Here is a 26306-nt window from a genome sequence, read left to right as displayed (position 1 = left end):
GGACAGTGGTGCATAACTTATTTTTGGTATAGAAAAGACAGCATACACATCAATGACCTAAACCAGAAGGCACATATTTCTTTATTGTAGCAATATCAAACATGCATTCTGGATGAAGCGCCTTTAAATACAAAGTGGACAAGGCAGTATAAATAATACAATGTGCACTGTATGTCATGTAAAATATTGTATATTAATATGTATAAAACGTGCTTTTCAGAAGCTTGAATAAAGGAGAGTACACCATCACTCTCCACCTGAAATATGAGCCAGATGCACACCACGTGCTAAGAGGAATTCTTTACAAAAATATCATAAACATTCAAAAAGCTTCCATTACAGGTTACTGTTCCATACTTTCAGCTTGTGAATGAATACATTTGTAGAGTCTTTATTTAAACAAAGATAAGTAAACTTGATGTTCCCCTCTTCCATGGAGAAAAATAAAAATCTTACTACGGGTGGACTTCCAAAAGAAAGGCATGTAGGCAACAGCACACTGAATGTAGGGGGGCCCTCCAAGTTGATTTTGAAGATGGAGAGGCCCTCCAAGTTGATTTTGAAGATGGTCAGGGGCCCTCCAAGTTGATTTTGATGATGGTAGGGGGGGCCTCCAAGTTGATTTTGAAGAATGTAGGGGGGCCCTCCAAGTTGATTTTGAATAGAAAATAAAACAGCATAACTTCTATGTCATACAATACTCGTGCTTCATCTCTGGTTTGCTCAGATGTACAACCAAACAATGAAGGAGTCAAGCTATGGTATTAATGCTGCACTCCTTGCATTCAGCTGGTGCATTAAACATTTCCCTCTTATAAATTGTCATGCTGCATGGTGTAAGTACATTAAGGCAATGCCAGGGTGAAGTGCTATTAGGTAAGTGTTAGCATCTGAACTTCAACTCTATCCACCTACCAGTTTACAGTATAGTTCTCCTTGTGGGCGTAGTGTTCTACACTAGATACTTATGATGGCTTGTAATCGTGAACTGTATTATATAAAGAATGGTCTTTGCCACGAACATTCAGGTTGGCAGATCACCTCAAACCTCATCTCTTGATCTCTGCTTTTTCCAATGTGGATTTCTTAAGTGTTGTCAAGGTAAGTCCCTCAGCCCTCTGCTCTCACATGCCGTTTAGCTTAATTGAGGCTGCTGTTCTGTGTTGAGTGAAAATCTGGATAAAAAGTCCAAAGCCAAACCCCTTCCCATGGCCTCGACATCCCCTCGCCTCACCCCCTCCTTAAGGAACCTGGAGAGAAGTTGCTCTTCGTATGCACACAGACAACAAGTAGTTGTGTTGGCACATTGTTCTTGGGAGACTAGCAGTTGAAGTGACTGGCAAAAAAAAACAAGGCGGAAGTGGAATAGATAGAGAAGTCTTCTGGAAGAGTGAAGTGCAATCAGAGTTGTGCATGGAGGAAATGCCAAGTGGAACATTGTTTGTTATCAGTCTTGATTGCGTGTTAGGAGGAAACACCCACCACCTCGAACCAGCACCACATTCCCAAGTAAGGTTAACTGGAGAAAGAGAAAACAGAGGGGGAAAGTATTAGTTTCTCTAAAACCAACCCACAGCTCAGTGACATTGCCTGCATCACCACACACAGCATGCAGCTGTCACACATACAACCACCCATAGTCACACAACTTTGCAGAATGGATCTTTTGATTGCATGTTTTATTGCAAAACGTCAGTCATCGTAAATAAACATACAAACCATCATATTATAACACTCTTCTACATTAAAAAGACTAGTCAATCTGAAACACACAGAAGATGTAAGTCATGATGTCTCAATGGCCACTTTTGGAATCTTCTCGTTGCATCCTGGGGGTGTCGGCTCTAGGGGGACTGAGGTCAAAGGGAAAAGGTCACAGGGTTCAGTAGGAGGCTGATATAAGAAAAGGGATATCCAGAAAGGGAAGCGTTTTAAGGGTCCGATCACAGGAATCAGATCCAGTAGTGTGTTAGGGTTCCTGGAAACCTAAAAGTGTTTGTAATATTTCCTGACATTCAACTATGAAGACGAGAACACATGCACATTTAATTTCTTAAATTCAGGTACACGAACACCAGGCAATAGCTTAGAGAAATATAAGAATAGACAATATTCAGCTGAGAATATCTGAGTTCTATTCCAATACAACCAAACTCACTGCACAACATGCCTTTCTGTGGATTTACCCTATCTGCTCATCAGAAATCAAAAGCATCATCATCGATATCATCTAACTCCCAATGCCAGTCCTGTAGGCCAAAGTCGAGCCATCTGAAAGAGGAAAGTGGTGTTGAGCATGGCCCCTAACCACAGAGCACTAGTCACATCCTTCTCACATAAGTATTTAAAAGGTGTAAGGTTACCCCTTTTTCCATCCACCAGAGTCCAAGCTTTACGGTTTATGTCTGGCCTTTGCTTTTACCTGTTCTTGCTGGGGGGCAGCTGTCTGCTGGGCCGCCTCATGGACTGGCTGGGCTGGACCTTCATGGAGACACGGGGCGAGGAGCGGGCAAAGTGCTCAGGGGCCGGCGGCTTCTTTGTGATCTTTTTGACCAGCCGTCCCACCCACTCTTGCTGCTCCTCCTGCGACACAGCCAGCAGCAGCAAGTTCTTGGCCATGGACACATCATAGTTCACTGCAGGGGGACAAAAGGGTTTATATTGTGTTTAAGACAAAGAACTGTGCAAACAAACTTACGAAACAGCGCTGCACACCTCAACCCCCATATATGCCCCTGACAATGTATTTTTATATGATTATACAGTACCTTCAGAAAGTATTGATACCCCTTGACTTATTCCACATTTTGTTGTGCTACAGCCTGAATTAAATAATTATCTCACCCATCTCCACACACACAAAGTGTGTGTGACAAAGTGAAAACATGTTTTTAAAAATGTTTGCAATTTTTGTCTAAATAAAATACAGAAAGCTCATTTACATCAGTATTCACAACCCTTTGCTATGACACTCCAAATTGAGCTCAGGTGCATCCAATTTCCTTTGATCATCCTTGAGATGTCACTGCAACTTGAATGAAGTCCACCTGTGGCCAATTAAATTGTTTTGAGAAACACCTGTCTAAAAAGGGCCTACAGTTGACAGTGCATGTCAGAGCAGTAACTATACCATGAAGTCCAAGGAACTGTCCATAGATCTCCCCGAGATAGAATTGTGATAAAGTGTAAATCTTGGGATGGGTATAAAACTATTTGTAGAGTGTTGAAAGTTTCCAAGAGCACAGTGGTCTCCATCATTGGTAAATGGAAAAAATATGGAACTACCCAAACTCTGCCTATTGCTGGCCGTCCGACGAAACTGAGGAACTAGGTAAGAAGGACCTTTGTCAAGAACCCAATGACCACTGAGAGAACTACAGAGTTCCTTGGCTGAGATGGGAGATCCTGCCAGAAGGACAATGGTCTCTTCACCAATATGGGATTTATGGGACAGTGGCCAGAATGAAGCCACTACTGAGAAAAAGGCACATGACAGCACGGTTGGAGTTAGCAAAAAGGCATGTGAAAGACAGACCATAAGAGATTCTGACGGATAGACCGATAATGAGATGCCTGAATGCAAAGCGCTATGTCTGGAGAAAAAACAGGCACAGCTCATCATCCGTCTAACACCATCCCTACTTTGAAGCATGGTGGTGGCAGCATCATGCTATGGGAACGCTTTTCAGCAGCAGGAAGACGGGTAAGGATCAATGGGGAACAATAAATGGAGCCAAATACAGGCAAATCCTTGATAAGTGCAAACAAACTTAAACTGGGAAGAAGATTTCACGTTCCAACATGACAATGACCCCAAGCATACAGGCAAAGAAACACTGGAATGGCTTCAGAAAAAGAATGTGAAAGTCCTTGAGTGACCCAGACAAAGCCCAGACTTGAATCCCATTGAAAATCTGTGGAAAGACTTGAAGATTGCTGTTCACTGCCGTTCCCCAGCTAACTTAAGAGCTTGCCAGGAAGAATGGGAGAAAATCCCCAACTCCAGATGCTTCTACAAAGTATTGATTCAGGGGTGTGTATACTTATGTAAATGAGATATTTATGCATTTCATTTTCAATACATTAACTTGCTCTGCAATAAGTAACGACACCACCCTCACGCCCCACCCCTACCTTTGCAGGGTGCGATGATCTCTTCCTTCTTGTCCATGTGGTCCTTGTGACACTTGATGTGGCAGCGCCTGCACTCCAGGGCAGGAGGAGGCTTAAACATGTGCCACAGGGGCTTGGTGCACGCCTCACAGTTGGTAGGGAAGTGGTAGAGTGTAGGGATGAACTCATGGCCCTTGTGGCAGATGTAGCTGGACTTCTCTCCACTTGCCAGCTCCACTGGGAACTCAGGCTCCTTCTTACACTCTCCCTCGTTGGCATACAGAATCTGAGGAGAGAAGGAAGAGGCCATCACGGTCGATGTCAATCATTACCATCAACAGTATGAACTAGCCCAATCACATGAATCGTTAAATAAATGCATGCATGATTGATTGATTGATTGATGAACAAAGAGCCATAAGAAGCAAGGGACCTGGAATATCCTGGGGATCTCTTTGGCGTCAGCACGGTAAACATCTGTTTGAGTGACAGGTCGCACATGGAAGAGTTTACTGAAAAGGGAATAGAACAAAACGTCAAGAAAAAAAAAAGACTAGTTATCTGCATTAGCATGATCATTTAAATGTAAATAAAAGGAGCAGGTAGATAGTCATTACTCACTCGATATCCAGCACCATGTAGGGGTTGGATAGCTCTTTGTCCTGTTCGCTATTATAGAACAGAATCTTCTTGCTGCTCACAACCACATACTAAAGAGAGACAAGAAAACATTTAACTGTGGAACATCAACAATATAAAACAATGTTTGATCAGTAAGCCAGGTGAAATCTTTTCACCTTTCTCTCCCATCCAAACTTCTTTGTGTTGTTCCTCACCGGCAGTGAGAGCCATCCCTCTAGTCTCATTTCTGAGAGTGAAAGAGGGGGAAACATTAAAACAGCAGGCTAATGTTGTGATAGATCTACATGCTTGAGTTTGTACATATTCCCAGGAAACATAACTTTTTCGATTTCAGTCCACAAAAATGATGTAAACAGCAGATGCAGAAAATGTCCACAGCAACTCTGCACACATTATGGATTGACTCAACTGCAAAACATGCACGTTTAATAGCTGGTGTTTCAGCTGCAGAGAAGTTTTCCTTCATAAATGGACAAAATATCAGTCAACCAGTCAAATCAATCAATGTATCAAATCACGCAAATCATCGGAGTCATTAGTAGCCTATTAAAGTGATCCTGTATACATACTGGCAACTGGACAACACAAGTAAAAAACAATCACATGCCAAAGACAATAGGAAAGATATCTGGCACTCCAGGACAAGAAAGCAAGTCACACACCACCCCCATGTTCAATAGAATAATGGTGCAATCTTTCTTGTACTTAAAAAAGGGTGGTTACAGAAGGACTCTGAAGACAGCAGATTGGAAGGCCAAACCAGACTCCAAGTACCAACACTGTTTAGAGAGATGGGGGGGAAAGGAAAGAAAGGATAAAAGAATACAATAGATAATGCAAGAGGTATAGAAACATTACTGTAAAGGGTAAGTGTAAAAATCATTGAGTGAATAAACTGAAGACAGACGCTCAAGTGGTCTTAAGTTCTTTATTAAGCAATAAGGCCCAAGGGGGTGTGGTATATGGCTATGGGCTGTTAGGCGCTCTAAGTTAGCCCAATTATTGTTTTCACTAATTGGTCTTTCGATCAATCAGATCAGCTCTGAAAAATATTTGATGTGTTTGGTCAAAAGACCAATTAGTGGAAAAAAATATGATTTAAACACAGCTTGTTTGCCTACATACACCAGTCAGACGAAGACAGCTTGGCTGTCGAAACGTTGGATATTCAATTTTTTCATCTGAGCTCCGAGAGTGTGCGGCTCTCCTTTATTTTCAAGTTTTCTACTCTGCTAGCCAGCACCTCGTCTTAATAGGTGTGCGTTTCTTTTTCTTCTAGATTAGCCAGGCAACTGCCCCTAGGCACCACACAACGCGGACTGCCTGGATACAGCCCTTAGCTGTGGTATTTTGGCCATAAACACCTGAGGTACCTTATTGCTATTATAAACAGGTTACCAATGTAATTAGAACAGTAAACAAGTAATTGTGTCATACCCGTGGTATATTGTCTCATACCACGGCTTTCAGCAAATCAGCATCCAGGGCTCGAACGACAGTTTATAATTAGGCTTAGAGTTAAGAAAATAACTGAAAGTCAATTTAAACATACATGTGAGGCACAAGGCTATGTGAACAGGACAGCTTGTAAATTGGGTTTAGCACACATACAGTATAAAAGGGGTACTCCTTACCTGTGTAGGCGTCGTCCGCATCAAAGTCTGGTCCACTGTTGATACTGGCTGATTCCAGGGAGGAAACGTTGGCGGAGCTGAGGAGGTTACGTAGCTGCTCTATGTCACTATCCTTACTGTCCAGGGCCATCTGCAGCTCAATGCGTACCTGACTCTCATCCGCTATTTGCTATTTAACACAAACAGGGGGAAAGGAAACATACATATGAAATGTCTGTATATTTTGAGGCCCCTGTTAGCTTAGTTGATCTCTCTTGGTGTGACTGACCACCTGCATGAGCTCTCTCTGGTAATTAATGATGGAGTTATACAGGTGGTTGTGTAATGGTAATGTGACAGTTAATATAATGTTGTGTTGTGCTTGGACTGACCGCCTGCATGTCGTTGATCTCTCTCTGGTACTTGATGATGGAAGAGTTAAGTTTCTCCTTCTCCGATCTCAGCTCCAGCTGCAGCTTCCTATTCTCCTTCTCCTTCCTGCGTACGTCAGTGTCGTTGCCGCGCCGACTGCCTGCCGCACGTACCTCCTTCCTGTTCATGATCTCCGCCAGCTTGTTCACAGCCTGATGCACACAAGATAAATCAATAGTCTTGATGAACATCAAAACAATAGACAATAAAGACAAGTGTCTTCAACACGATTTCCTTGCTGTGCAACATTGTAAAACTTTGAAGAAATGACATTATATCTGCCTTACCTGGGTCTTCAGTGTTCTCTCTGACTGGAGCTGCTTCTCAAACGTGAGCTTCATCTGGCTCATCTGCTGTTCGTCATCCTTGGACGTCTGCAGCTCTGAACACATGGCAAATAGAATCTAAATATAGTTAACGCTTTTTAACCAAACACATGCACACCCGCCCACACAGACTGGATGCAGAAATTCACCTTCAAGCGTCTCCCTGAGTTTGTTGTTGAGCTCCTCCTTCTCATTTGCCAAGTTAGCCACGTCGCTGGTGAGGGTTCGGTTGGCCTCCTCCAGCTGGGCAGGAAAGAACAGACAAAAAGTGAGACCAATCCAATAGTATTTAGCTGCAGAAAGCATCCTCACAGCCCAGTCGGTTTCACTTCAGTCACACTCACAGATCTTTTGGTCACAATGCACAATTCCGTTGTTGTTTACTCCTGGTCCTGGCTATAGTCCCAGCCCAATACTACAGTAGCACACAAGCAAACCCGATTAAGCTGATCAAGGTCTTGATGATTATTCAATCAGTTGAATTCTGTGTTTGCTAAAGCACTAAGCAGGGACAAAAGCCCAATCCCACTGCAGCCCTCCAGGAACAGGACACCAGGCAGGGTTCGTACAGACAGTGGCAAATCAAATTCAAGGACTTTTCAAACGCTCTTTTTTTTTTTCAAGGACCATCAATTTGTAAGTTTCTATTATGCAATTGTTTTTAGTCACCAACAGATGGCAGTATATCTCCACAACCTCATGAAAAAAACAAAGTGATGATGTTGATTGATTTCCTTATATGAACTGTAACTGAGTAATATCTTTGAAATTGTTGCATGTTGCATTTATTTTCTTGCTCAGTGTATATAATATTAAATTGACTTCATATTAAAATAGTCTATACTGTATTTCACTACATTTTAGGTCCCACAGGCTGTCCCAACACATAATGGCATGAAAGTGAATACTGACAGTGTAAAAGGCCTTGAGATTACCATAAAATGTTGTATTCTATACCCATTTGAAGATAAATTAGTTATTAACGTGTTTGATTTAAAAAACTCTCTCAGGGAACCCTATTTACATTTTAGGGGACCCCACATGGGTCCCAGACCCCAAGTTTGGTTACTACTAACCTCTCCCCCTGCTTGCTTCAATGCATCCTCTCTCTGTGCATCTCCTTTGCCTCCTTCATTGCAGCCTGACTCAACACTATCTGTCTCACTACTCTCTATAAAGGAAAGGTATTTTGTTAGGGTACTATAAGTTCTCATATCTTGTTTATAGCTAGCTTAATTTCAGTCAACTGCTCTTGCCGAGTTAGGCTCCGTTCAACATTAGCTTCTAACTTTATCCTTCTAGTCAGATAGCTAGTTATAACTACCTGGCTAATAGACAGAGCTCTTGAGCTACCTTAGCTAGCTAGATATCTGACTGACATATCAGCAACCAGTTGTTCACTCATTCTCCAAGAGTCAAGGGGGGTTTGTTTGGGCGATGTCTGTTGACAAAATAGGAGTCGAGGGATGTTAAAATAATGCCTAGTGTCAGCGGAGTCTCTGCTACTTGCCACTGTAGGTCTGGGCTGAGGTAGCTCGTTTCACCTCTCTGCTTATGTCGTGGTCTGAGTTTCCGTTGGAAAGTGGTGAATGAATGTGCTGCTAAGAAGGCAAATCCGGGGGATCAGGTGAGCATACATGAATCATTCATGATTCCACTCGTTTGCAGAAGTAGACGCAATTACAACTCGGATCAAGATGCCTTCTGAGCGTTTATCAACGCTGGGAACGCAATAAGTGGGTAAAAAATAATTAACAAAATAAAAAGGTGAATAAACGCTATTTCATAAATAAATAAAATCCCTGGTTGGTCTGGCAAAACCCATTCATAAACATCAATATCCTGCCAGGCAGCATTGAATCTACATTTGCCTGCCATTTTACCTATGGATGTGACGTTCGGCAGCGCCTAATCCGTCAGTTCTGTACCTGCCTGGCTAAGTAGCAGTGTGGGTGGAATGAGCGAGCTCACCTGGCAACCAGAGAGCCAAACACGGGAGGAAATAAAACTTGGAGGTCTGCCTGGAAATTAATTCGCAAGACCAATACATTTTTCATATTAACACTGTTCTCCTCCTCCTTTTCAAGTACCAACTTGAGAAAATGTCTGACTTTCAAGGTATTCCAGCATTTGAATTTCAGAGTGCCAAATTCAAGTACCTTGTGAAAATCCTGATCAGAGGAACATGGACCACTGCCGACTCACCGAGCCGATGGTGATGTCCTTCTCGCCCAGCTCCTGCTTGTGTCGGGCCATCATCTCCTTGAGCTCCAGCTCCTTCATGATCTTCTCCTTCTCCAGGTCTGAGTACTGCTCCTCAGCGATGGAGCGAGCCAGCTGCTCCGAGTCTGCTTTGGTCAGAGTGATCTCCAGCTGCGCCGCCAGGGAGTCCCTGGGGGGGGGGGGTCAAATATGTCACATCATGGTGAATTGAACATGGGTGTTGGTTGTGTTTTTTTTTGTGTCATTTCTGTAAATAAATCAATAACGATATTCATTACAAGAACTCCGTAAAGAGGAAGAAGGCTTAAACCAGACCCTAGAGAAGCCCATCCTCTTCTGGATATCTGGTCAGATGTTTATAAGTTCAGCAGGACTTGAGTTGTAGACTAATGTCCGTAGGGCAACGCCACTTCCTTGTACTCACCTCTCCTCTTGTAACTCCTGAAGTGACTGCTGTATGTCCTTGTAGAGTTTGCTCTTCTCTTCACATTCCTCCTTCAACTCCCGCACCTGGGTCTTATACAGCGTCTGGGCAACACAAAGAGATGAGCATCTTCAAAACACAAATTCACACAAGTGTGCAAGAATGCAAGTTCTCAAGTTAGGATTCCACTGTCAAAAAGCAACCATTAAGTGTTTAGCTGCAGCAGACTTACAGAAAAATACTGCTCAGCCTCTAGCTGGTCCTGAAGTTCCTTCATTTGGCCATCTGAGTCCTGCCTCTCTCTGTGGTCACAAACACAAATGAATCCTTCGAGTTTGTTTTATTGTCACGCCATTTTCTGTCTGCATTATTATTTGCAAAAAAAAGTAAAACATTAAAGGGAGTGAAAAGAAAGTCAGAATGTTGACTGACTTGCGTAGCTCCTGGTTCTGTTTCTCCAGGCTGCGTTTGATTTCCAGCAGGTGGTTGGCCTCCTGTTTCAGCTGCTTCTCAGAGGTCTTCAGGGCATTTAGCTGCTGGTTCTGGGCCTTCAGGTCGTTCTGGGTAAGACTGCGCTTCTGGGTCTCTTGCTCGATCTTCAGGGTCAGGTTCTTCACCTCCTCGGTGAGCCTCTCCTTGTGCCTGCGAAGCTCGTCTAGTTTCTGCAGGGACTGCTTGTAGTCACAGTCCAGCATGCTGCTATGTTTCTCCAGCTCCAACATCCTGTTCTCCACACGCATCTTTGACGCCCTCTCCTCCTGCAGCTTCTGCTCCATATCTGGGGGAAGAGAGCAAGAGGAGTGATTTATTTAATTAGATTTCACCCTGCTAACCAGAGTCTAGTTTCTTTACCGAAGACTGATTCCTGTCCCGTTCTCAGGAATGGTCTTACCCTTCATGGCCTCAGACTTGGCGCCTTCGATCGACTCAATCTTGCTCTTGTCCGCGAGCCGTGCCTTGGTGGCTTTGTGTGATGCCTCCTCCTGCTCCAGCCCCTGTTGCAACACCTTCAGCTTGTACGTCATGTCTATTTCCTTGTTGTTCTTCTCCTACAGGAGTGAATATGAAAGAGGGTTAAAAAGTAATAAAAGTACAGAAATTATAGATGTAGTGATATGAATTAGTGTGGATGTTTGTTTACCTTCTCCAGATCAGTGAGTTTCTCCTGTAGTTGTCTCTTCTCAGTCTCTGCCTTGGAAAGGGCCTGTCTCACCTGCCAAACCTCATCCTCCAGCCCCGAGATTCGCCCTAAAGAGAGAAACATGTCACCAAAGGCCAAATCATGCTGCGAGAGATGTACATGTGAATACATGCAGTCTCTCCCATACAAACACAACCCCACTCACCCTGCATGTCTGTGATGGTCTCAGAGCCCTGGCTGTGTTCTCTCCTCTCAGCCTCCAGTGCTGCCTGCAGCCCGATGAACTCCTTCTCCAGCGTGAGCTTGGAGCGCTCCAGCAGGCAGCACTTGTCCTGCAGCTCTCTGCCCCCAGCCTCCAGAGCTTGCACCTGCTTGCCTGTTTCCGTCTGGGCCTTCCTCAGCCTTGTGGCCACCTCCTGCTCCGCACGCAACAGAGCATTGGCCTCGTCCAGCTGAAATATTATGGAGAACACGTCAGTTAGTCACTTTATAATGTGCATTCCAATCACACACAAACACGTGCACATAAACACTCAGTATACATACGTGGACATATGCACATTAACATATACAAACAGACAAGCACTTAAACATACACAAAGCCATTTTATCCTAAAGCAGAAACACACACCTGTCTTTGTAAGTGAATGTTTTTCTCGTTGGATATGTGTGAGTTCTGATTTCTCTTCTTCATTTCGTCCAGCTGGTCTCGTAGGCTGTTGACTGCAGACCACATCACAAGTTAGATATGAAAGTATACAGTGTGTGTGTGTGTGTTTTCAGCCAGCGATCCTCACCCTCGTTCTCCAGGCAGCGTTTCCTGTCTGCCTCACTCTCTGCCTTGCGATGGCTCTCCACAGTCTTGTGCTGCAGTAGAGCCTTCTCTCTCTCCAGCTGCCTCAGACTCGACTCCAGAGCCTTCCTGCTACTCACCTGTCAACGTACCACCACAAAGGAAAGTGTTGGAATGGAACAACTCGTATTCTTTCTTGGTTGCCATTTTTCTCAGTTTTGTGCTGTAGTTGTATGCTATATTGCTAATGTAGCTCCAAAGTTCTCACTTCTTCATCAAGATCTTTGGAGGTTTTCTCTAGACGACTGGTGGCAGTTCTGCAGGAAGAGAGTGCAGGTCAACTTCATCTCCCACGATCATACATGTAACGCTAATGGTTTTTAGTAAGTGTGTATAATGACTACCTGCACTTGTGCTCCAGCTCATCTTTGGTCTGCATCTCATTATTGAGCTGCTCTTCCAGCTGGTGGAGTTTCTTCTGCAGCTTGGCTGACTGAGCAAGAGGAGTAGGGAAGGGAAAGCACAACCATTACGATACACTTCACCTGGACTCTGCTCTGACACTATAGCGTATCATTTTACCACAATTTGTTCAAAGCCAATTGATTTCAAAACAGAGATGAGTCAAGAAAGAGATTACTTACCATCACAATATCCTGCAGCAGATGAGAAATTAATTAAGTTAGTTCGGCAAAACAATTTCAGTCAGCATAGAAGTCAATGAGCGGACAGCCTTTCCAGGATTAGCTTGTTGTTTAGCTACTGGAAGAAAGCTCCTTAAAATGTTTCAGCATCGCTAAGAACCTGATTGATTGTGTACAACTCCTCAGCTCAACTACAGGAATTATACAATTATGACCAGTTATGACATTGTTATTATAGCTATGCATTAGATTAATAAGCACAAAATAGAAATACCCACCTCTCCTTTCAAGGCTGTTGAGTTCACAGTCACAACTGTTGAGTTATTCACACCGCTTAGTAACCTGGAGGAAACACATTGTTGTTTGATGAGGAACTAACAGCTCATACACACTTTCATACTCCTTAACACAATCAAAGCTTTGTGAAACTTAGTAACTCATGTGTAGTGGATGGCTGAGGTCAAAATATTGTCCATGATGAGGACGGGGGTGTGATAGGGAGACATGCAATTTCAAGTCTTACTGGTCCTCCTTGAAGTATGTGAAGCCGACGAAGGGAAGCTGGTTGCCCACAAAGGCCTTAGGAGTAGGGAAGGTCTCCACGTCACCCTTGTCATCTTCTATCTCATCAAAGTTACTGGTGTCAATGTCACTGCTCAATTCTGGAACCACAGGAGCGGCCGCTGAACAGTAGCAATGCGGGAGATGGGAGAGAAATGTTTTTTGTTTGTTTGTGTTATTCATGTCATTTCTAGTTATCCATATGTAATATATTGTGTTTATAGTACCAGGATGATAACATTTGTATGATAAAATAAATTAAATTGACTTGACAGAGACACCTACTGTTTCTAATGCTGTCAAAGTTCCATTGGTCATTCTTGAAAAAGGGGTGTCGCTTGATCTCCTCCACCCCGTTGCGGCCCAGTCGTACCTCCCTAAACGCCAAATAAAGGGCCATGGACTTATGAGAGCTGGGACAGTTCCGTCTGAACACAGTGGATATTGGTCGGTTTATTAGGACTACTACAAACATTTGTTTGCAAACTGTAACTTAAAGTTTTTGTAACTGTGGTTACTTGATATATGTTTTTTTTAATCCTTGCTACCTGTCTGTCAAGAAGGCACAGATTAAGTTTTTGGCATCTTTGGAGATCTCTACGTCATCTGGAAAGTTGAGGGAATTCTTGTGGTCCATGATCTTACTGTAGGTTCCAACAAGGGAGTCGGCATAGAACGGTGTGTCACCTAATAGGAACAAACACAGAAATGAGGTGCAAAATAATGACGACATGTTCGAAGCAATTTGCTTCCAAGTTCTCTAATAACCAGCAGACTTTAAATATCTTAGTTCCAGATAAACCATCCAGTAAAAGACTTCAGTTAGTGGAAATTAAGATTGAGGCATAAAGAAAGAGCGGAAACATACACACCAAGAAGTTAAACACCAACTCACCGACTAGCATCTCGAAGATGAAGACCCCTACAGACCACCAGTCACACTCCCGTCCATAGTAACCATCTCCACCCTGCGACTTCAGAACCTCAGGAGAGATGTAGTCTGGAGTGCCAACCGCTGTGTCACAGTGCACCATCCCAGTCTGTAACCAGTCAATCCTTCAGTTAGATACACTAGCTCAAGCTTACCAGGTCTGAATCATCAAGCATATATACAGTTAAGATATAAGTGTTAACCTAAAGCACAGCGAGACACTAGAGATATTCTGCTGGAAGTATTGTGAGTAAATGCTCTCTTCAGCACATTGCACCACTGGAACAAGGGGAAAATATTGCCCTTACCGAGTCCATCTTCATGCATGTTCCGAAGTCGGCCAGTTTGAGGTGTCCGTGGTGGTCCAGGAGCATGTTGTCAGGCTTGACGTCGCGGTGGATGAAACCCAGGGAGTGGATGGCATCCAGTGCCATGACCACCTCGGCCGTATAGAACCGGGCCCACTTCTCAGGCACATCGTAGGTACTGGTGAGGTTCACCAGGTCCCCTCCAGGCATGTACTCCATCACCATGTAGAGGTAACGGTCATCTTGGAAGGCACAGCACAACTAGACATAGACCGGAAAGCAAAAACAATACAAGTTAAAGGGTCCTCTTACATCACACTTTTCTGGTTCGATATGGTTTGTGCTGATTGTTTTGATACATTTTTGTCTAATGTGATATATTATATAGTGTGTTTCATCAACCTGTGGTTGTCAAGCAAAAAACTGCCAGTCTCACGGTAATTAACAAACATGTTAAGTACTGATCTGACTATACCATATGGCTGTGGGCTACATTAGCTCATTCAGCGGACAAGATTTGCTTAGAATTCCGAGGCATTAGTTATAGTATGAAGAATACAATTGAATAAAATAGGATATTTTCTCCAAACATTTTAAGGGAGTGAGCGCATGCAGCGATTTTGTGTTGAGCGGTTAACAAAGAAACAGGTACGCTTCATTTAGAGATATTAAATGTAACTTTAGTTGTTCTGCAAACATTGGGCTATACATTTAGATGTGTACTACATTGTAAGGCTGCATGATACGACTAATGATTTGAAAAAAAGTTGCTTGAAAAGCATGATCGCTGCTTTGTTTTTTGCGCAGGCTGTACACATGTCATCAGTCTCTCATTCACAATGTGACAAGCACTTGATATTGCCTAGAATTTCTACACCCAAGCCATAAGACCCCTGAACATCTAATCAAATGACTACTCAGACTATTTGCATTGCCCCCCTCTTTTACACTGGTGCTACTCTGTTTATTATGTATGCATAGTCACTTTAACTCTACCTACATGTACATATTACGTCAATTACCTCAACTAACCTGTGCCCCCGCACACTGACTCTGTACCCCCTGTATACAGCCTTGCTACTGTTATTTTACTGCTGCTCTTTAATTATTTGTTATTTATCTATTTTTTGTGTGTTACTTAACACACATTTTTCTTAAAACTGCATTGTTGGTTAAGGGCTTGTCAGTAAGCATTTCACTGGAAGGTTTACAGCTGTTGTATTCGGCACATGTGACAAATACAATTTGATGTGTGTGGCCGTAATCCCCCCCTAAATAAATCTATGACTTTTGCAGCCAGTGGCCGTTGTGCCCTTAGGCTGAATATAAGCATTATAAATTCCCCTCGCATGCTCCGAAGCACTGCTCTCACACATGTCTCTCCGTCACATTATCGGGTCCTTCTCACAGGCGTGAAACAGACACATCAGGGACTTAACTGCGTGCGTTCTTAGTAAATTCTGAGGAGCATATTAAAAGATGTTGGAAGAACTGTCCATTTTTTACTTTTCGTCAGCCAACAATACGAGTAGGCCTAACAAACAGCAGAAGGATTAGCCTGTCAATCTACTATCCCCCATAATACAAAAGCTCACCTATTCTATGCAATAAATATTCCAAACAGTCTGGGAGAGTTGTGGGATGCGATAGATCCCAAATTAATACAACCACTCGCCTAAAAAAAAACAACTTTTAAGCAATGAGCCTGATGCAAAAGATGAGAACGTTCAGCTTAAAATGTTGATAAACTATTAAGCCATTTCTTTACATTATAAGCTCAATAATGCGCTCATGTAGGCAGTAGGCTATGCACAAATGTTCCATTATCAAGAAAACACAATTATCAAGTGACAAATGTGATTACTATTGTAATGCTTTTATTATAAAAGGTGCATTTTTAATGGTGAAAATGATCTTCTCCAAACTTAAATTTCACGCGCTGCGTATGTATGCCAGTTAGGCTCTACACCCGTTGTAAAGTGGATTAATGGGCTTCATTTTAAGAGGTTATTTGGCCACTTTAGTTGTGATACAAACCTTATCAAAACAGAAAGACCTATGGGCCAGGCTATATGTGGTGTGCGACTATGATATGAGAAATAAAAAAGGTATGCAATGTTTCTTGCCTCAGGCTGGGCATCATTCACAAGTGAAAGGCTAATTTTGTCACCCATCAGACTATTCTTGATTTAATCTTGTATATATATACTAAATGATATACGTGTGAAATTTGTTCTGGTTTAGAATGGAACATGTAATGCACCGGTCTGGAAATCGGGGAAGGGGGAAAAAAATGACATGTCATCTGTGTATAGGGATGTGTATCGTTAAGATTTTACATGTATTACTACTTATACCAACACTGCTCATCGATCCGGTACTTTAACAGTATTCTTAACGGTTATTTTTGTTACTTTTTATGGGGGGGAAAAAAAAAACTAATTAAGAACAGAATTAACATGGCTTTATTTTCTGAAATGTAAAATAAATAAACAATTATTTACAACAAAAGAAACAGCAATGTTTTGAACAAATCACTATTATAGACTAATGTTGTGATGATGGAAATGTAAGACAAATGAAATAAACAATATTTTCCTGCAAAATAAAATAGTGGTATAGAGCAACACGGGTGGGGCATGGAGGTAGGCTGCAAAAAGACTAACAGTTCTTCTGGAAAACAAACAAACAAACAAACTCAACAAAAAAAGTAATGTCCTCTAAATGTCAACTGCATTTATTTTCAGCAAAATTAACATGTGTAAATATTTGTATGAACATAAAAAGATTCAACAGACATGAACTGAACAAATGAAATTGAATAATAGGTCCCTGAACGAGGGGGGGGTCAAAATCAAAAGTAACAGTCAGTATCTGGTGTGGTCACCAGCTGCATTAAGTACTGCAGTGCATCTCCGCCTCATGGACTGCACCAGATTTGCCAGTTCTTACTGTGAGAGGTTACCCCACTCTTCCACCAAGGCACCTGCAAGTTCCCAAACATTTCTGTGTGGAATGGCCCTAGCCCTCACCCTCCGATCCAACAGGTCCCAGATGTGCTCAATGGGATTGAGATCCGGGCTCTTCGCTGGCCATGGCAGAACACTGACATTCCTGTCTTGCAGGAAATCCCGCACAGAACGAGCAGTATGGCTGTTGGCATTGTCATGCTGGAGGGTCATGTCAGGATGAGCCTGCAGAAAGGGTACCACATGAGGGAGGAGGATGTCTTCCCTGTAAATGCACAGCATTGAGATTGCAGGCAATGACAACAAGCTCAGTCCGATGATGCTGTGACACACACAGCCCCAGACCATGACGGACCCTCCACCTCGATCCCGCTTCATTAATTATTTATGGTTAATTTGGGACGGTTTATGGTTTACAGTGAAGATCTGTGAAGTTATTTGGATTTTTACAAAAGACAGGGTCCTGAAAATGGCTTTTTTTTGCTGAGTTTATTTGCCTTCTCTGGCAGAAGTTGGGACCTCTTTTGGCTTATTGTGTTGCCTGCAGTCAATACCCTCTCGCTAGAGGTGGAGGAGGCTTGAGCACAGAGGTAGCTTGTTGCACTGTTTGTGAGGAGGGGCAGAGTAGCTCTCTTCTCCCACCACTACATCACAGGATCTTCAGCCATGAAGATGGGAGGCCTTTGTAGCGCTCCACCTCTAGATCAACACACTCCCTGAAGGACGAGGCGTCTTTTTGGATCGTCAACCTCAACTCCCTGTCCTCCAAGGCAATCCTTGTTTTGTACAATGGAGGGACCGTCTCCTCCATTTCTTCTCCTTCAGACTCCACCTGTTGCTGGTGCTCTGTCTGTCTGCTCCGGCTCCTCTGACAGCCCTCATGTTGATCCTGTCACATCGGCCTCAACAGTTGCCGGCATCACTCACCGGCCTCCCTTTAAATCCCGGATCCAATGCTGTGGCCTCATGCAGGAAGGCTTGAGTGTCCTCATCCTGATAGCGCTCGGAGAGGTTCTCCCACACCTTCTCTTAGATGGTTGCCACAAACGTATCTGCATGCTTCACAGTGAAGTGCTCTTCCAGTTTTTGAGGATAGGTTTGATCTGTCCACAGGTGTCATTCTTTTCACATGACACAGTGTAGATGTATGGAGGATTCTCATGAACTGGACAAACTCCTCAGCCTTAAGGAAGTCCTTGTCCTTCAGACGGTCCAGGTTGTCCTTGGACATTGATTTTCGTAATCGTGGGTTCAACACTGCTGCTTGGATCGCTGGATACTGCTCCATGAATCTCTCTATCATTAGATAGAGTTCCATCTGGTCTTGACATCAAGGATGAGTGAGTGTTGCAGAAGGCCTGAACAACAAAAAACATACATTTAATTACCGCATACTTGAATATTGAATTAAAATTGTTAAATGTGGGAATTTCAAAATAATACTTTAATAGATTGAACTGGCTTCTTACCAAGGAGCTGCTGCTTTTCCTTCAAGACTGTTTTGGACATCGAGGATCTCTTGAACCACATGACCACTGCTTTGATTCGGGCTGCCCATTTATCAATTGAAGAATTTTTGTAGATTCTCTGTGCTGCCAGATTCATTGTGTGTGCAAAAAAACAGACAGAAAGAGTCTCCTTCCTGAGTGGTATGATGGCTGCGTGGTCCGATGCTGTTCATACTTGCATACTATTGCTTGTAATCAAATCAAAATCAAATCAAATGTATTTGTCACACACATGGTTAGCAGATGTTAATGCGAGTGTAGCGAAATGCTTGTGCTTCTAGTTCCGACAATGCAGTAATAACCAACGAGTAATCTAACCTAACAATTCCAAAACTACTACCTTATACACACACAAGTGTAAAGGGATAAAGAATATGTACATAAAGATATATGAATGAGTGATGGTACAGAACGGCATAGGCAAGATGCAGTAGATGGTATCAAGTAAAGTATATACATATGAGATGAGTAATGTAGGGTATGTAAACAAAGTGGCATAGTTTAAAGTGGCTAGTGATACATGTATTACATAAAGATGCAGTAGATGATATAGGGTACAGTATATACATATAAGATGAGTAATGTTGAAGAGGCGCTGCTGCGCCTTCTTCACGACGCTGTCTGTGTGGGTGGACCAATTCAGTTTGTCCGTGATGTGTACGCCGAGGAACTTAAAACTTACTACCCTCTCCACTACTGTCCCATCGATGTGGATAGGGGGGTGCTCCCTCTGCTGTTTCCTGAAGTCCACAATCATCTCTTTTGTTTTGTTGAGTGTGAGGTTATTTTCCTGACACCACACTCAGTGGGCCCTCACCTCCTCCCTGTAGGCCATCTCGTCGTTGTTGGTCATCAAGCCTACCACTGTAGTGTCGTCAGCAAACTTGATGATTGAGTTGAAGGCGTGCATGGCCACGCAGTCATGGGTGAACAGGGAGTACAGGAGAGGGCTCAGAACGCACCCTTGTGGGGCCACAGTGTTGAGGATCAGCGGGGTGGAGATGTTGTTACCTACCCTCACCACCTGGGGGCGGCCCGTCAGGAAGTCCAGTACCCAGTTGCACAGGGCGGGGTCGAGACCCAGGGTCTCGAGCTTGATGACGAGTTTGGAGGGTGCTATGGTGTTAAATGCTGAGCTGTCGTCGATGAACAGCATTCTCACATAGGTATTCCTCTTGTCCAGATGGGTTAGGGCAGTGTGCAGTGTGGTTGAGATTGCATCGTCTGTGGACCTATTTGGGCGGTAAGCAGATTGGAGTGGGTCTAGGGTGTCAGGTAGGGTGCAGGTGATATGGTCCTTGACTAGTCTCTCAAAGCACTTCATGATGACGGAAGTGAGTGCTACGGGGTGGTAGTCGTTTAGCTCAGTTACCTTAGCATTCTTGGGAACAGGGATAAATGGTGGCCCTCCTGAAGCATGTGGGAACAGCAGACTGGGATAAGGATTGATTGAATATGTCCGTAAACACACCAGCCAGCTGGTCTGCGCATGCCGTCTGGGCCTGCAGCCTTGCGAGGGTTAACACGTTTAAATGTTTTCCTCACGTCTGCTACAGTGAAGGAGAGTCTGCAGGTTTTGGTTGCGGGCCGTGTCAGTGGCACTGTTTTATCCTCAAAGCGAGCAAAAAAGTTAATCTGCATGGGAGCAAGACATCCTGGTCCGTGACGGGGCTGGTTTTTTGTAATCTGTGATTGACTGTAGACCCTGCCGCATACCTCATGTCTGAGCCATTGAATTGGGACTCTACTTTGTCGCTATACTGACGCTTAGCTTGTTTGATTGCCTTGCGGAGGGAATAGCTACACTGTTTGTATTCAGTCATGTTTCCGGTCACCTTTCCCTGGTTAAAAGCAGTGGTTCGCGCTTTCAGTTTCACACGAATGCTGCCATCAATCCACGGTTTCTGGTTTGGGAATGTTTTAATCGTTGCTATGGGAACGACATCATCAATGCACTTTCTAAGGAACTCGCTCACCGAATCAGCGTATTCGTCAATGTTGTTGTTGGACGCAATGCGGAACATATCCCAATCCACGTGATCGAAGCAGTCTTGTACAGATGTATGTGGTACCTTCAGGCGTTTGGAAATTGCAGGTGTAGATCAACCAGACTTGTTGAGGTTTACAATTGTTTTTCTGAGGTCTTGGCTGGTTTCTTTAGATTTTCCCATGATGTCAAGCAGAGGCACTGAGTTTGAAGGTAGGCCTTGAAATACATACACAGGTACAGTACACCTCCAATTGACTCAAATTATGTTAATCAGAAGCTTCTAAAGCCGTGACATAATTTTCTGGAATTTTCCAAGCTGTTTAAAGGCAAAGTCAACTTAGCTTATGCAAACTTCTGACCCACTGGAATTGTGATACAGTGAATTATAAGTGAAATAATCTGTCTGTAAACAATTGTTGGAAAAATGTGGCATGCACAAAGTAGATGTCCTAACCGACTTGCCAAAACTATAGTTTGTTAACAAGAAATTTGTGGAGTGGTTGAAAAACGAGAATTAATGACTCCAACCTAAGTAAGTGTATGTAAACTTCGACTGCATCTGTATTTAACCCCAACCCAGGAGAGGAGCTCATCTATGGCGCTTTATGGCTGCTACCTAACCCCAACCCAGGAGAGGAGCTCATCTATTGGTGAAGGCACCAATTTGTAAGTCGCTCTGGATAAGAGCGTCTGCTAAATGACTTAAATGTAAATGTAAATGTATTTGGGGTTGAGTAACTTGCTCATCTCCCTACAGTAAAGAAAAATATTTTAACATGTTGAATTATCATTATTGAATTATTGTGTTGTTGTGTATATACTACTATATCCCCAAAAATGTATACAACTCAATATATACTGACAGACTGTTACTTAAAGCCCTTGGACTCCACTATTGCAAAGGGGTGTCGGCCTTTCACTATGAACTTGGTCACCCTCTCCTCAGTCATCCTCCCACTGGCTGCCAGCGTGAAGGGGCTTTGGGCTTTTGGCTTGGACCAGCGGTATTAGAGGGGGAGTGGGTTGGTTCATTGTAGCTGCAACTAACAAAAAAGTAGCAAAATCTTTAAATGGGTGATTGAATTTTTAAACGCAAAAATAGCTAAATAATAAGCTGGCTAATGGTTACTTTTGATCAGGAACCTATGTTCGCATAATTGAGTTAACTCTGTGTGTGGGTTCTAGGCTGCTAGCATACATACCTAATGTAGATCAGGCAACGAGAGATGAACTACAAGCTGGGCAGTCAAACTGTTTCTCTGCCTGTACATGATGCACTTTCCATAGATGTTTGGACAGATTGCTCGTGCTTCCGCCCCTTACAAGCAAAAGTCTTGTTGCACTTGTGGCAACAAGCATTGAATCTGGTGAAGTGTAACCACACTGTTGAACGTTTAGTTCTCTCAGCCATGGTCACCAATTAAGAGCAGGGGGCTGTGTGTGCTGTAGTGTCAGAGACATCTCTTCTGGATTGGGAATAGTCAAAATGCATCAGACGAATGTCTTAATCTTACTGCAAATTAGAAACGGTTGGTGAGATAAAATGTGCAAGATAACATTTATGTAGCAATAATAAATAGGAAATCTATTTTCTTAATTTCTCCAGTACCGAAAGCAGAACCGATAACTTTAGAGCTTAACCATACTACAGTCTTTCCTAATTTAGCCCCGGGCCCCGTTTCGGTTCCCACCCCTATCGATCTATGTACTTAAATAGCAAATGGAGGTCACTTTTCCTGTGGCTCATTTTCATGCCAGCCAGGTAGGCTGTACTCCTGTTGTATAGAGAAGCAATGTGCTTAATATTAGCAAAGTTGATAAATCTAGTAGGCCTAGCCTATAGAAAGCGGATGGGATCCTCTTTTTAATAGAGGTCATCACTCTGTCTTCTCACAAAATTGCATACCCTATAGAAAATGTTTGATTAGATTTGCATTGATATTAGAGTGATTAGAGAGACAATAGTGCTGAATAACAGACTTTTAGCAAGTTTGGTAGGTTACTAATGACCATCAGCAGCATCGGAGCTTGGAGAAGCCCAATTATCATGACTAAACGGTCACGTGGAATTTGACTGCTTTCATGACTCGTGACTGCCAGTGCGGCGGTAATATGGTCACCGTAACAGCCCTAGTCATGCCTTACTTGTACAACCCAGGGACTGTTGGCGAAGGCCATAATATCCCTCTCCTCCCAGAAGAAGGCAGAGTCAGATCGTTTGATCATCTCAAACTTGCTCAGCAACTTCATGGCATACACTTTCTGAGAGGCTTTGTGTCGAACCTGGGGAAAACAAAGGAATTAAAGTGTCAGAAAGAGAGACGGCGAAGACAAAGACATAGGGGTAGTCTCAAAACTAAGTGGTGTAGTGAATACGCAGGTCCTTAACATCTCTATGAAATACAAAAATCTCACCAGCTGAACCTCACCAAACGCCCCTCTGCCGATCACTTTCACCCTGTCAAAGTCCTCAGACCTCATCTGAAAGTCTCGTATGTGGCCCATCACCTTCTCATCTGCGTGGAGGAGAGAGGAGTCAGTCATCCATTACACACATTCACATGACCTATTATCAAACGTATACTTACATCTGTTTAAAAAGGTTTCTATGTTTTTGTTTTTCCGTAAGGCAGGGTAGTCCAGATCTAGAACGAAGGCATTGATAGAATCCTGGAAGAGAGAAAGAAAACGAACTCATTGGAAAAGAGAAACCAACATAAAACATGCGATCAAGCAAATATAAAGTGACAGCGTTATTTTTAAGGTGCAATTAGACTTTGTACCCAAAACAATTGGGACATTTAAGTGCCACATTGGATAACATGTTTGTCCGTTTCATTCAGGAATTGGGAATATAATATGATCAAATAAAGAATTCCAGAACTTTGATTTGGTGAAGTGAAATTGACGTAACTCATGACAGGCTTAAAACACAGAATGCAGGGCAATGGATTTGTCAACTGTCATTCTCTGACACCAACAGATCTGTGTCAACCTCTGAGGTTTGTAGTTTGTTCCAAGAATAACATTACAACAAACCTTACTATAACCTCTCTGATCCTGTGTGTCTGTTCTTCCCCCTCTACTCTGCAGAAGTCAGTGTACACTGTACAGCTTGCTGCCAGCGGTTTCATCATCTCTACTCCACTTCCTAATAAAGGACGTACCTCACACAGAACTACTATTTAAGGAGAAAAAGCACATGCAGACATGCTCACACCCACAGACACACGCTTACACACACAATCTCCCTTAGAGCACAGCAATTCAGGACATGGTCCACCCCGCCCAGTACTCTGAAGATAATGTCATTGTGTCATGAAGCCAGTCCCTCAGTGTGCAATTAATTTCCTCCTTAGAGCCCGGCTATGAGCCATGAGGGGAAAAAAGTAGTTAAGTGTAGCCTTTTAAATAGTGGACTGTAGAAGTTGTATTAGTTGGCATTTAGAAACATCACGGTAAAATGGCCGATTGTGGTAATGACCAATCACTTCATTTTGGGTTAATTGAAAAATGTAAAGGTGCAATTACACAAAGCACCTGCATGCCTATGAAGTAGTCTACAGGTACCAGGAAGAGCTGCATTTACTTCATAGACATCAACACAAGATTCCATTGTTACCACATTTCCTATGAAATACCAGTTAAAACAGGACCGTAAACACTAAGTATCATCCTTTCTGGGGGGAAAAAAGCGACCTACTTCTCAGGTGCAAAGCAGCATCCTGACTGCTCACTCAACATGTCACTCATACATAACTGGACATGCATTGGACAAGAGCCATCCATGCCCCTCCCCCATTGCAAAAACTGGAAATACTTTGAGTGTGAATGTCCATTCCATGCGTGTTTGTGGGCAACACCTGGAGAGATTCAGAACCCTTCTTTCAGACTAGTGTATGTTCAGTGTCTGTGTGTGCGTCCAGAGGTTATTGGGGGCTGAGAGGACTGAAACCTTAGAGCATAAAAATAAAAAGAGCCATGATCCAAACATTAAAAACGAGGTAGAAACATAAATAGGACCCTAACGTAAACACCTAGTACTTTATATACGCAAGTAACAATCTGAATTTCTTCATAACTATAGTGTATTAAACTATAGAGACACAAATAGATTAACTCTCAGGAATAGGTTAATGTTATTATGAACAGGTATTAACTCTTCAGTCAGTGATGCTAAGGCAGGGACAATGAGTGACTCACTGCTGCTATCTTATCAGTTCTTTCTTATTGGTCTGAACCATATCTGAACTACAGTGAAAAAACACTGCTGCTTGGGAGCACCCTGCAAACCTGCCAACGTATTGGGTTGCATGGCAACGTCTTAGAAACATGATTCAGTGGGTGACGCAGTGAGAACAAAGTTGGTGGCAAGCGACAAGTCAAGATCTACTAAAACACATTTATCAATCCTATCATCTAACAAAATGTATGCACACCAGCTTGTAGAAGAATACAATGCGCATGTCAAACTTGAACATTGGAAGGAGAGCTGAGAGAAAAGGATGAAAAGAATAAAAAGAACAACAGTTTGTTGGTAGCAGCTGCACACCAGTCAGCAATAGACTACTGTATTTCCACCTTTTCATTTTATTATTGGTTGATTTCCTTGGGACTTTCCTGTTTGGCAACACAAAAATAAAACATTGAAGGGGAGAAAAAAAGATACATTTTCATTCAGCTACATGGCCTATTCCCAAACAATGCCGGCGGGGGTACGCCAAATAAAAATGTGATTCACATTTTCAAAACGGGGCTATACATTTGCGTAATGTTTTTTTCCTTGCGGGAGTAGCCTCGTTTGACTGCCAAAAATAAAATGTTATTTCGCTGAACACAATATAGTTACAACAATGTCAAATACAGGTAGCCGAATCAAATAATTAACATCCAATTACATTAACCATTACTCTCTCGCGGGAACTCCACTAACGGTCTGTATGTAGCCAAATGTAGCTGCTGCTCATTCCTTTTGTACGAATATTGATAAATGCTTAAAAGAAAGTTAGGCCCGTGTCCATAGACACATACCAGCTCAACTGGTAGTATTGCTACTACCAGCAGTACTACACCTGCACCTGTCAACGACAAGTTGTTCTGCTTCCACAAGCACATCCATAGAGACACATACCAGCTCAACTGGTAGTATTGCTACTACCAGCAGTACTACACCTGCACCTGTCAACACAAGTTGTTCTGCTTCCACGAGCACATCCAATGCTAGCATCAGTAATTCTACATTTGTTGCGAGCTGGGACACTAACAGTTGTGAATCTGATGCAGCCGAAGAGCTACTGCCCCCTTAGCCGGGAAAGCACCGAACAGACAGGGACGTTGAACCATCGAAGAGGCGTAAATATGATATGAACTACATTGATTTCCGGGTTCACTTATATTGGGAGTAGTGCCTTTCCTCAGCCACAGTGTGTTATGTGCAAAAGTACTCACAACTCTATGAAACTGTCACTCTTCTGCAGACATTTAGAAACAAAACATGCCAATTTGAAAAATCAACCACAGTTTGAGTGAGAATTAAGACAACTTTCGATTAGTAAGATGTATAAAAGCAACAGCTAGCATTAATAAGAAGGGTCTAGAAGCATCTTATACGGTGAGCTACCGAGTGGCTACGACAGACAAGCTCCATACTATGTGGAGGAGGACTTAATTCTTCCTGCTGCCGCGGAT

General features: G+C 43.0%; 1 protein-coding gene across 1 annotated transcript in view; it reads right to left on the bottom strand.

Annotated features, from left to right (window-relative positions):
* Positions 1 to 1859: 1859 nt before the first annotated feature.
* LOC118368175 (rho-associated protein kinase 2-like) overlaps positions 1860 to 26306 on the bottom strand; it is a 51499-nt gene continuing 27052 nt past the window's right edge. Inside the window, exons 2-32 of the mRNA XM_035752020.2 lie at positions 23207 to 23288; positions 23034 to 23134; positions 22764 to 22901; positions 14152 to 14412; positions 13808 to 13952; positions 13461 to 13599; positions 13198 to 13289; positions 12875 to 13034; positions 12630 to 12693; positions 12352 to 12363; positions 12112 to 12200; positions 11976 to 12024; positions 11712 to 11847; positions 11546 to 11637; positions 11120 to 11366; positions 10915 to 11021; positions 10666 to 10822; positions 10206 to 10551; positions 10006 to 10075; positions 9774 to 9877; positions 9332 to 9518; positions 7276 to 7369; positions 7088 to 7182; positions 6761 to 6952; positions 6390 to 6558; positions 4911 to 4981; positions 4735 to 4823; positions 4547 to 4625; positions 4135 to 4399; positions 2423 to 2636; positions 1860 to 2271 (exon numbers count right to left, since the gene is read on the bottom strand). Of these exons, the coding sequence (XP_035607913.1) occupies positions 2199 to 2271; positions 2423 to 2636; positions 4135 to 4399; positions 4547 to 4625; positions 4735 to 4823; positions 4911 to 4981; positions 6390 to 6558; positions 6761 to 6952; positions 7088 to 7182; positions 7276 to 7369; positions 9332 to 9518; positions 9774 to 9877; positions 10006 to 10075; positions 10206 to 10551; positions 10666 to 10822; positions 10915 to 11021; positions 11120 to 11366; positions 11546 to 11637; positions 11712 to 11847; positions 11976 to 12024; positions 12112 to 12200; positions 12352 to 12363; positions 12630 to 12693; positions 12875 to 13034; positions 13198 to 13289; positions 13461 to 13599; positions 13808 to 13952; positions 14152 to 14412; positions 22764 to 22901; positions 23034 to 23134; positions 23207 to 23288 (4119 nt within the window). The 3' untranslated portion in view covers positions 1860 to 2198. The remainder of the gene's footprint in view (positions 2272 to 2422; positions 2637 to 4134; positions 4400 to 4546; positions 4626 to 4734; positions 4824 to 4910; positions 4982 to 6389; positions 6559 to 6760; positions 6953 to 7087; positions 7183 to 7275; positions 7370 to 9331; positions 9519 to 9773; positions 9878 to 10005; positions 10076 to 10205; positions 10552 to 10665; positions 10823 to 10914; positions 11022 to 11119; positions 11367 to 11545; positions 11638 to 11711; positions 11848 to 11975; positions 12025 to 12111; positions 12201 to 12351; positions 12364 to 12629; positions 12694 to 12874; positions 13035 to 13197; positions 13290 to 13460; positions 13600 to 13807; positions 13953 to 14151; positions 14413 to 22763; positions 22902 to 23033; positions 23135 to 23206; positions 23289 to 26306) is intronic.

This window comes from Oncorhynchus keta, chromosome 35 (genome assembly GCF_023373465.1).
Source record: "Oncorhynchus keta strain PuntledgeMale-10-30-2019 chromosome 35, Oket_V2, whole genome shotgun sequence".
Classification (NCBI taxonomy): Eukaryota; Metazoa; Chordata; class Actinopteri; order Salmoniformes; family Salmonidae; genus Oncorhynchus; species Oncorhynchus keta.
This window is presented reverse-complemented; position numbering and strand designations above follow the sequence as displayed.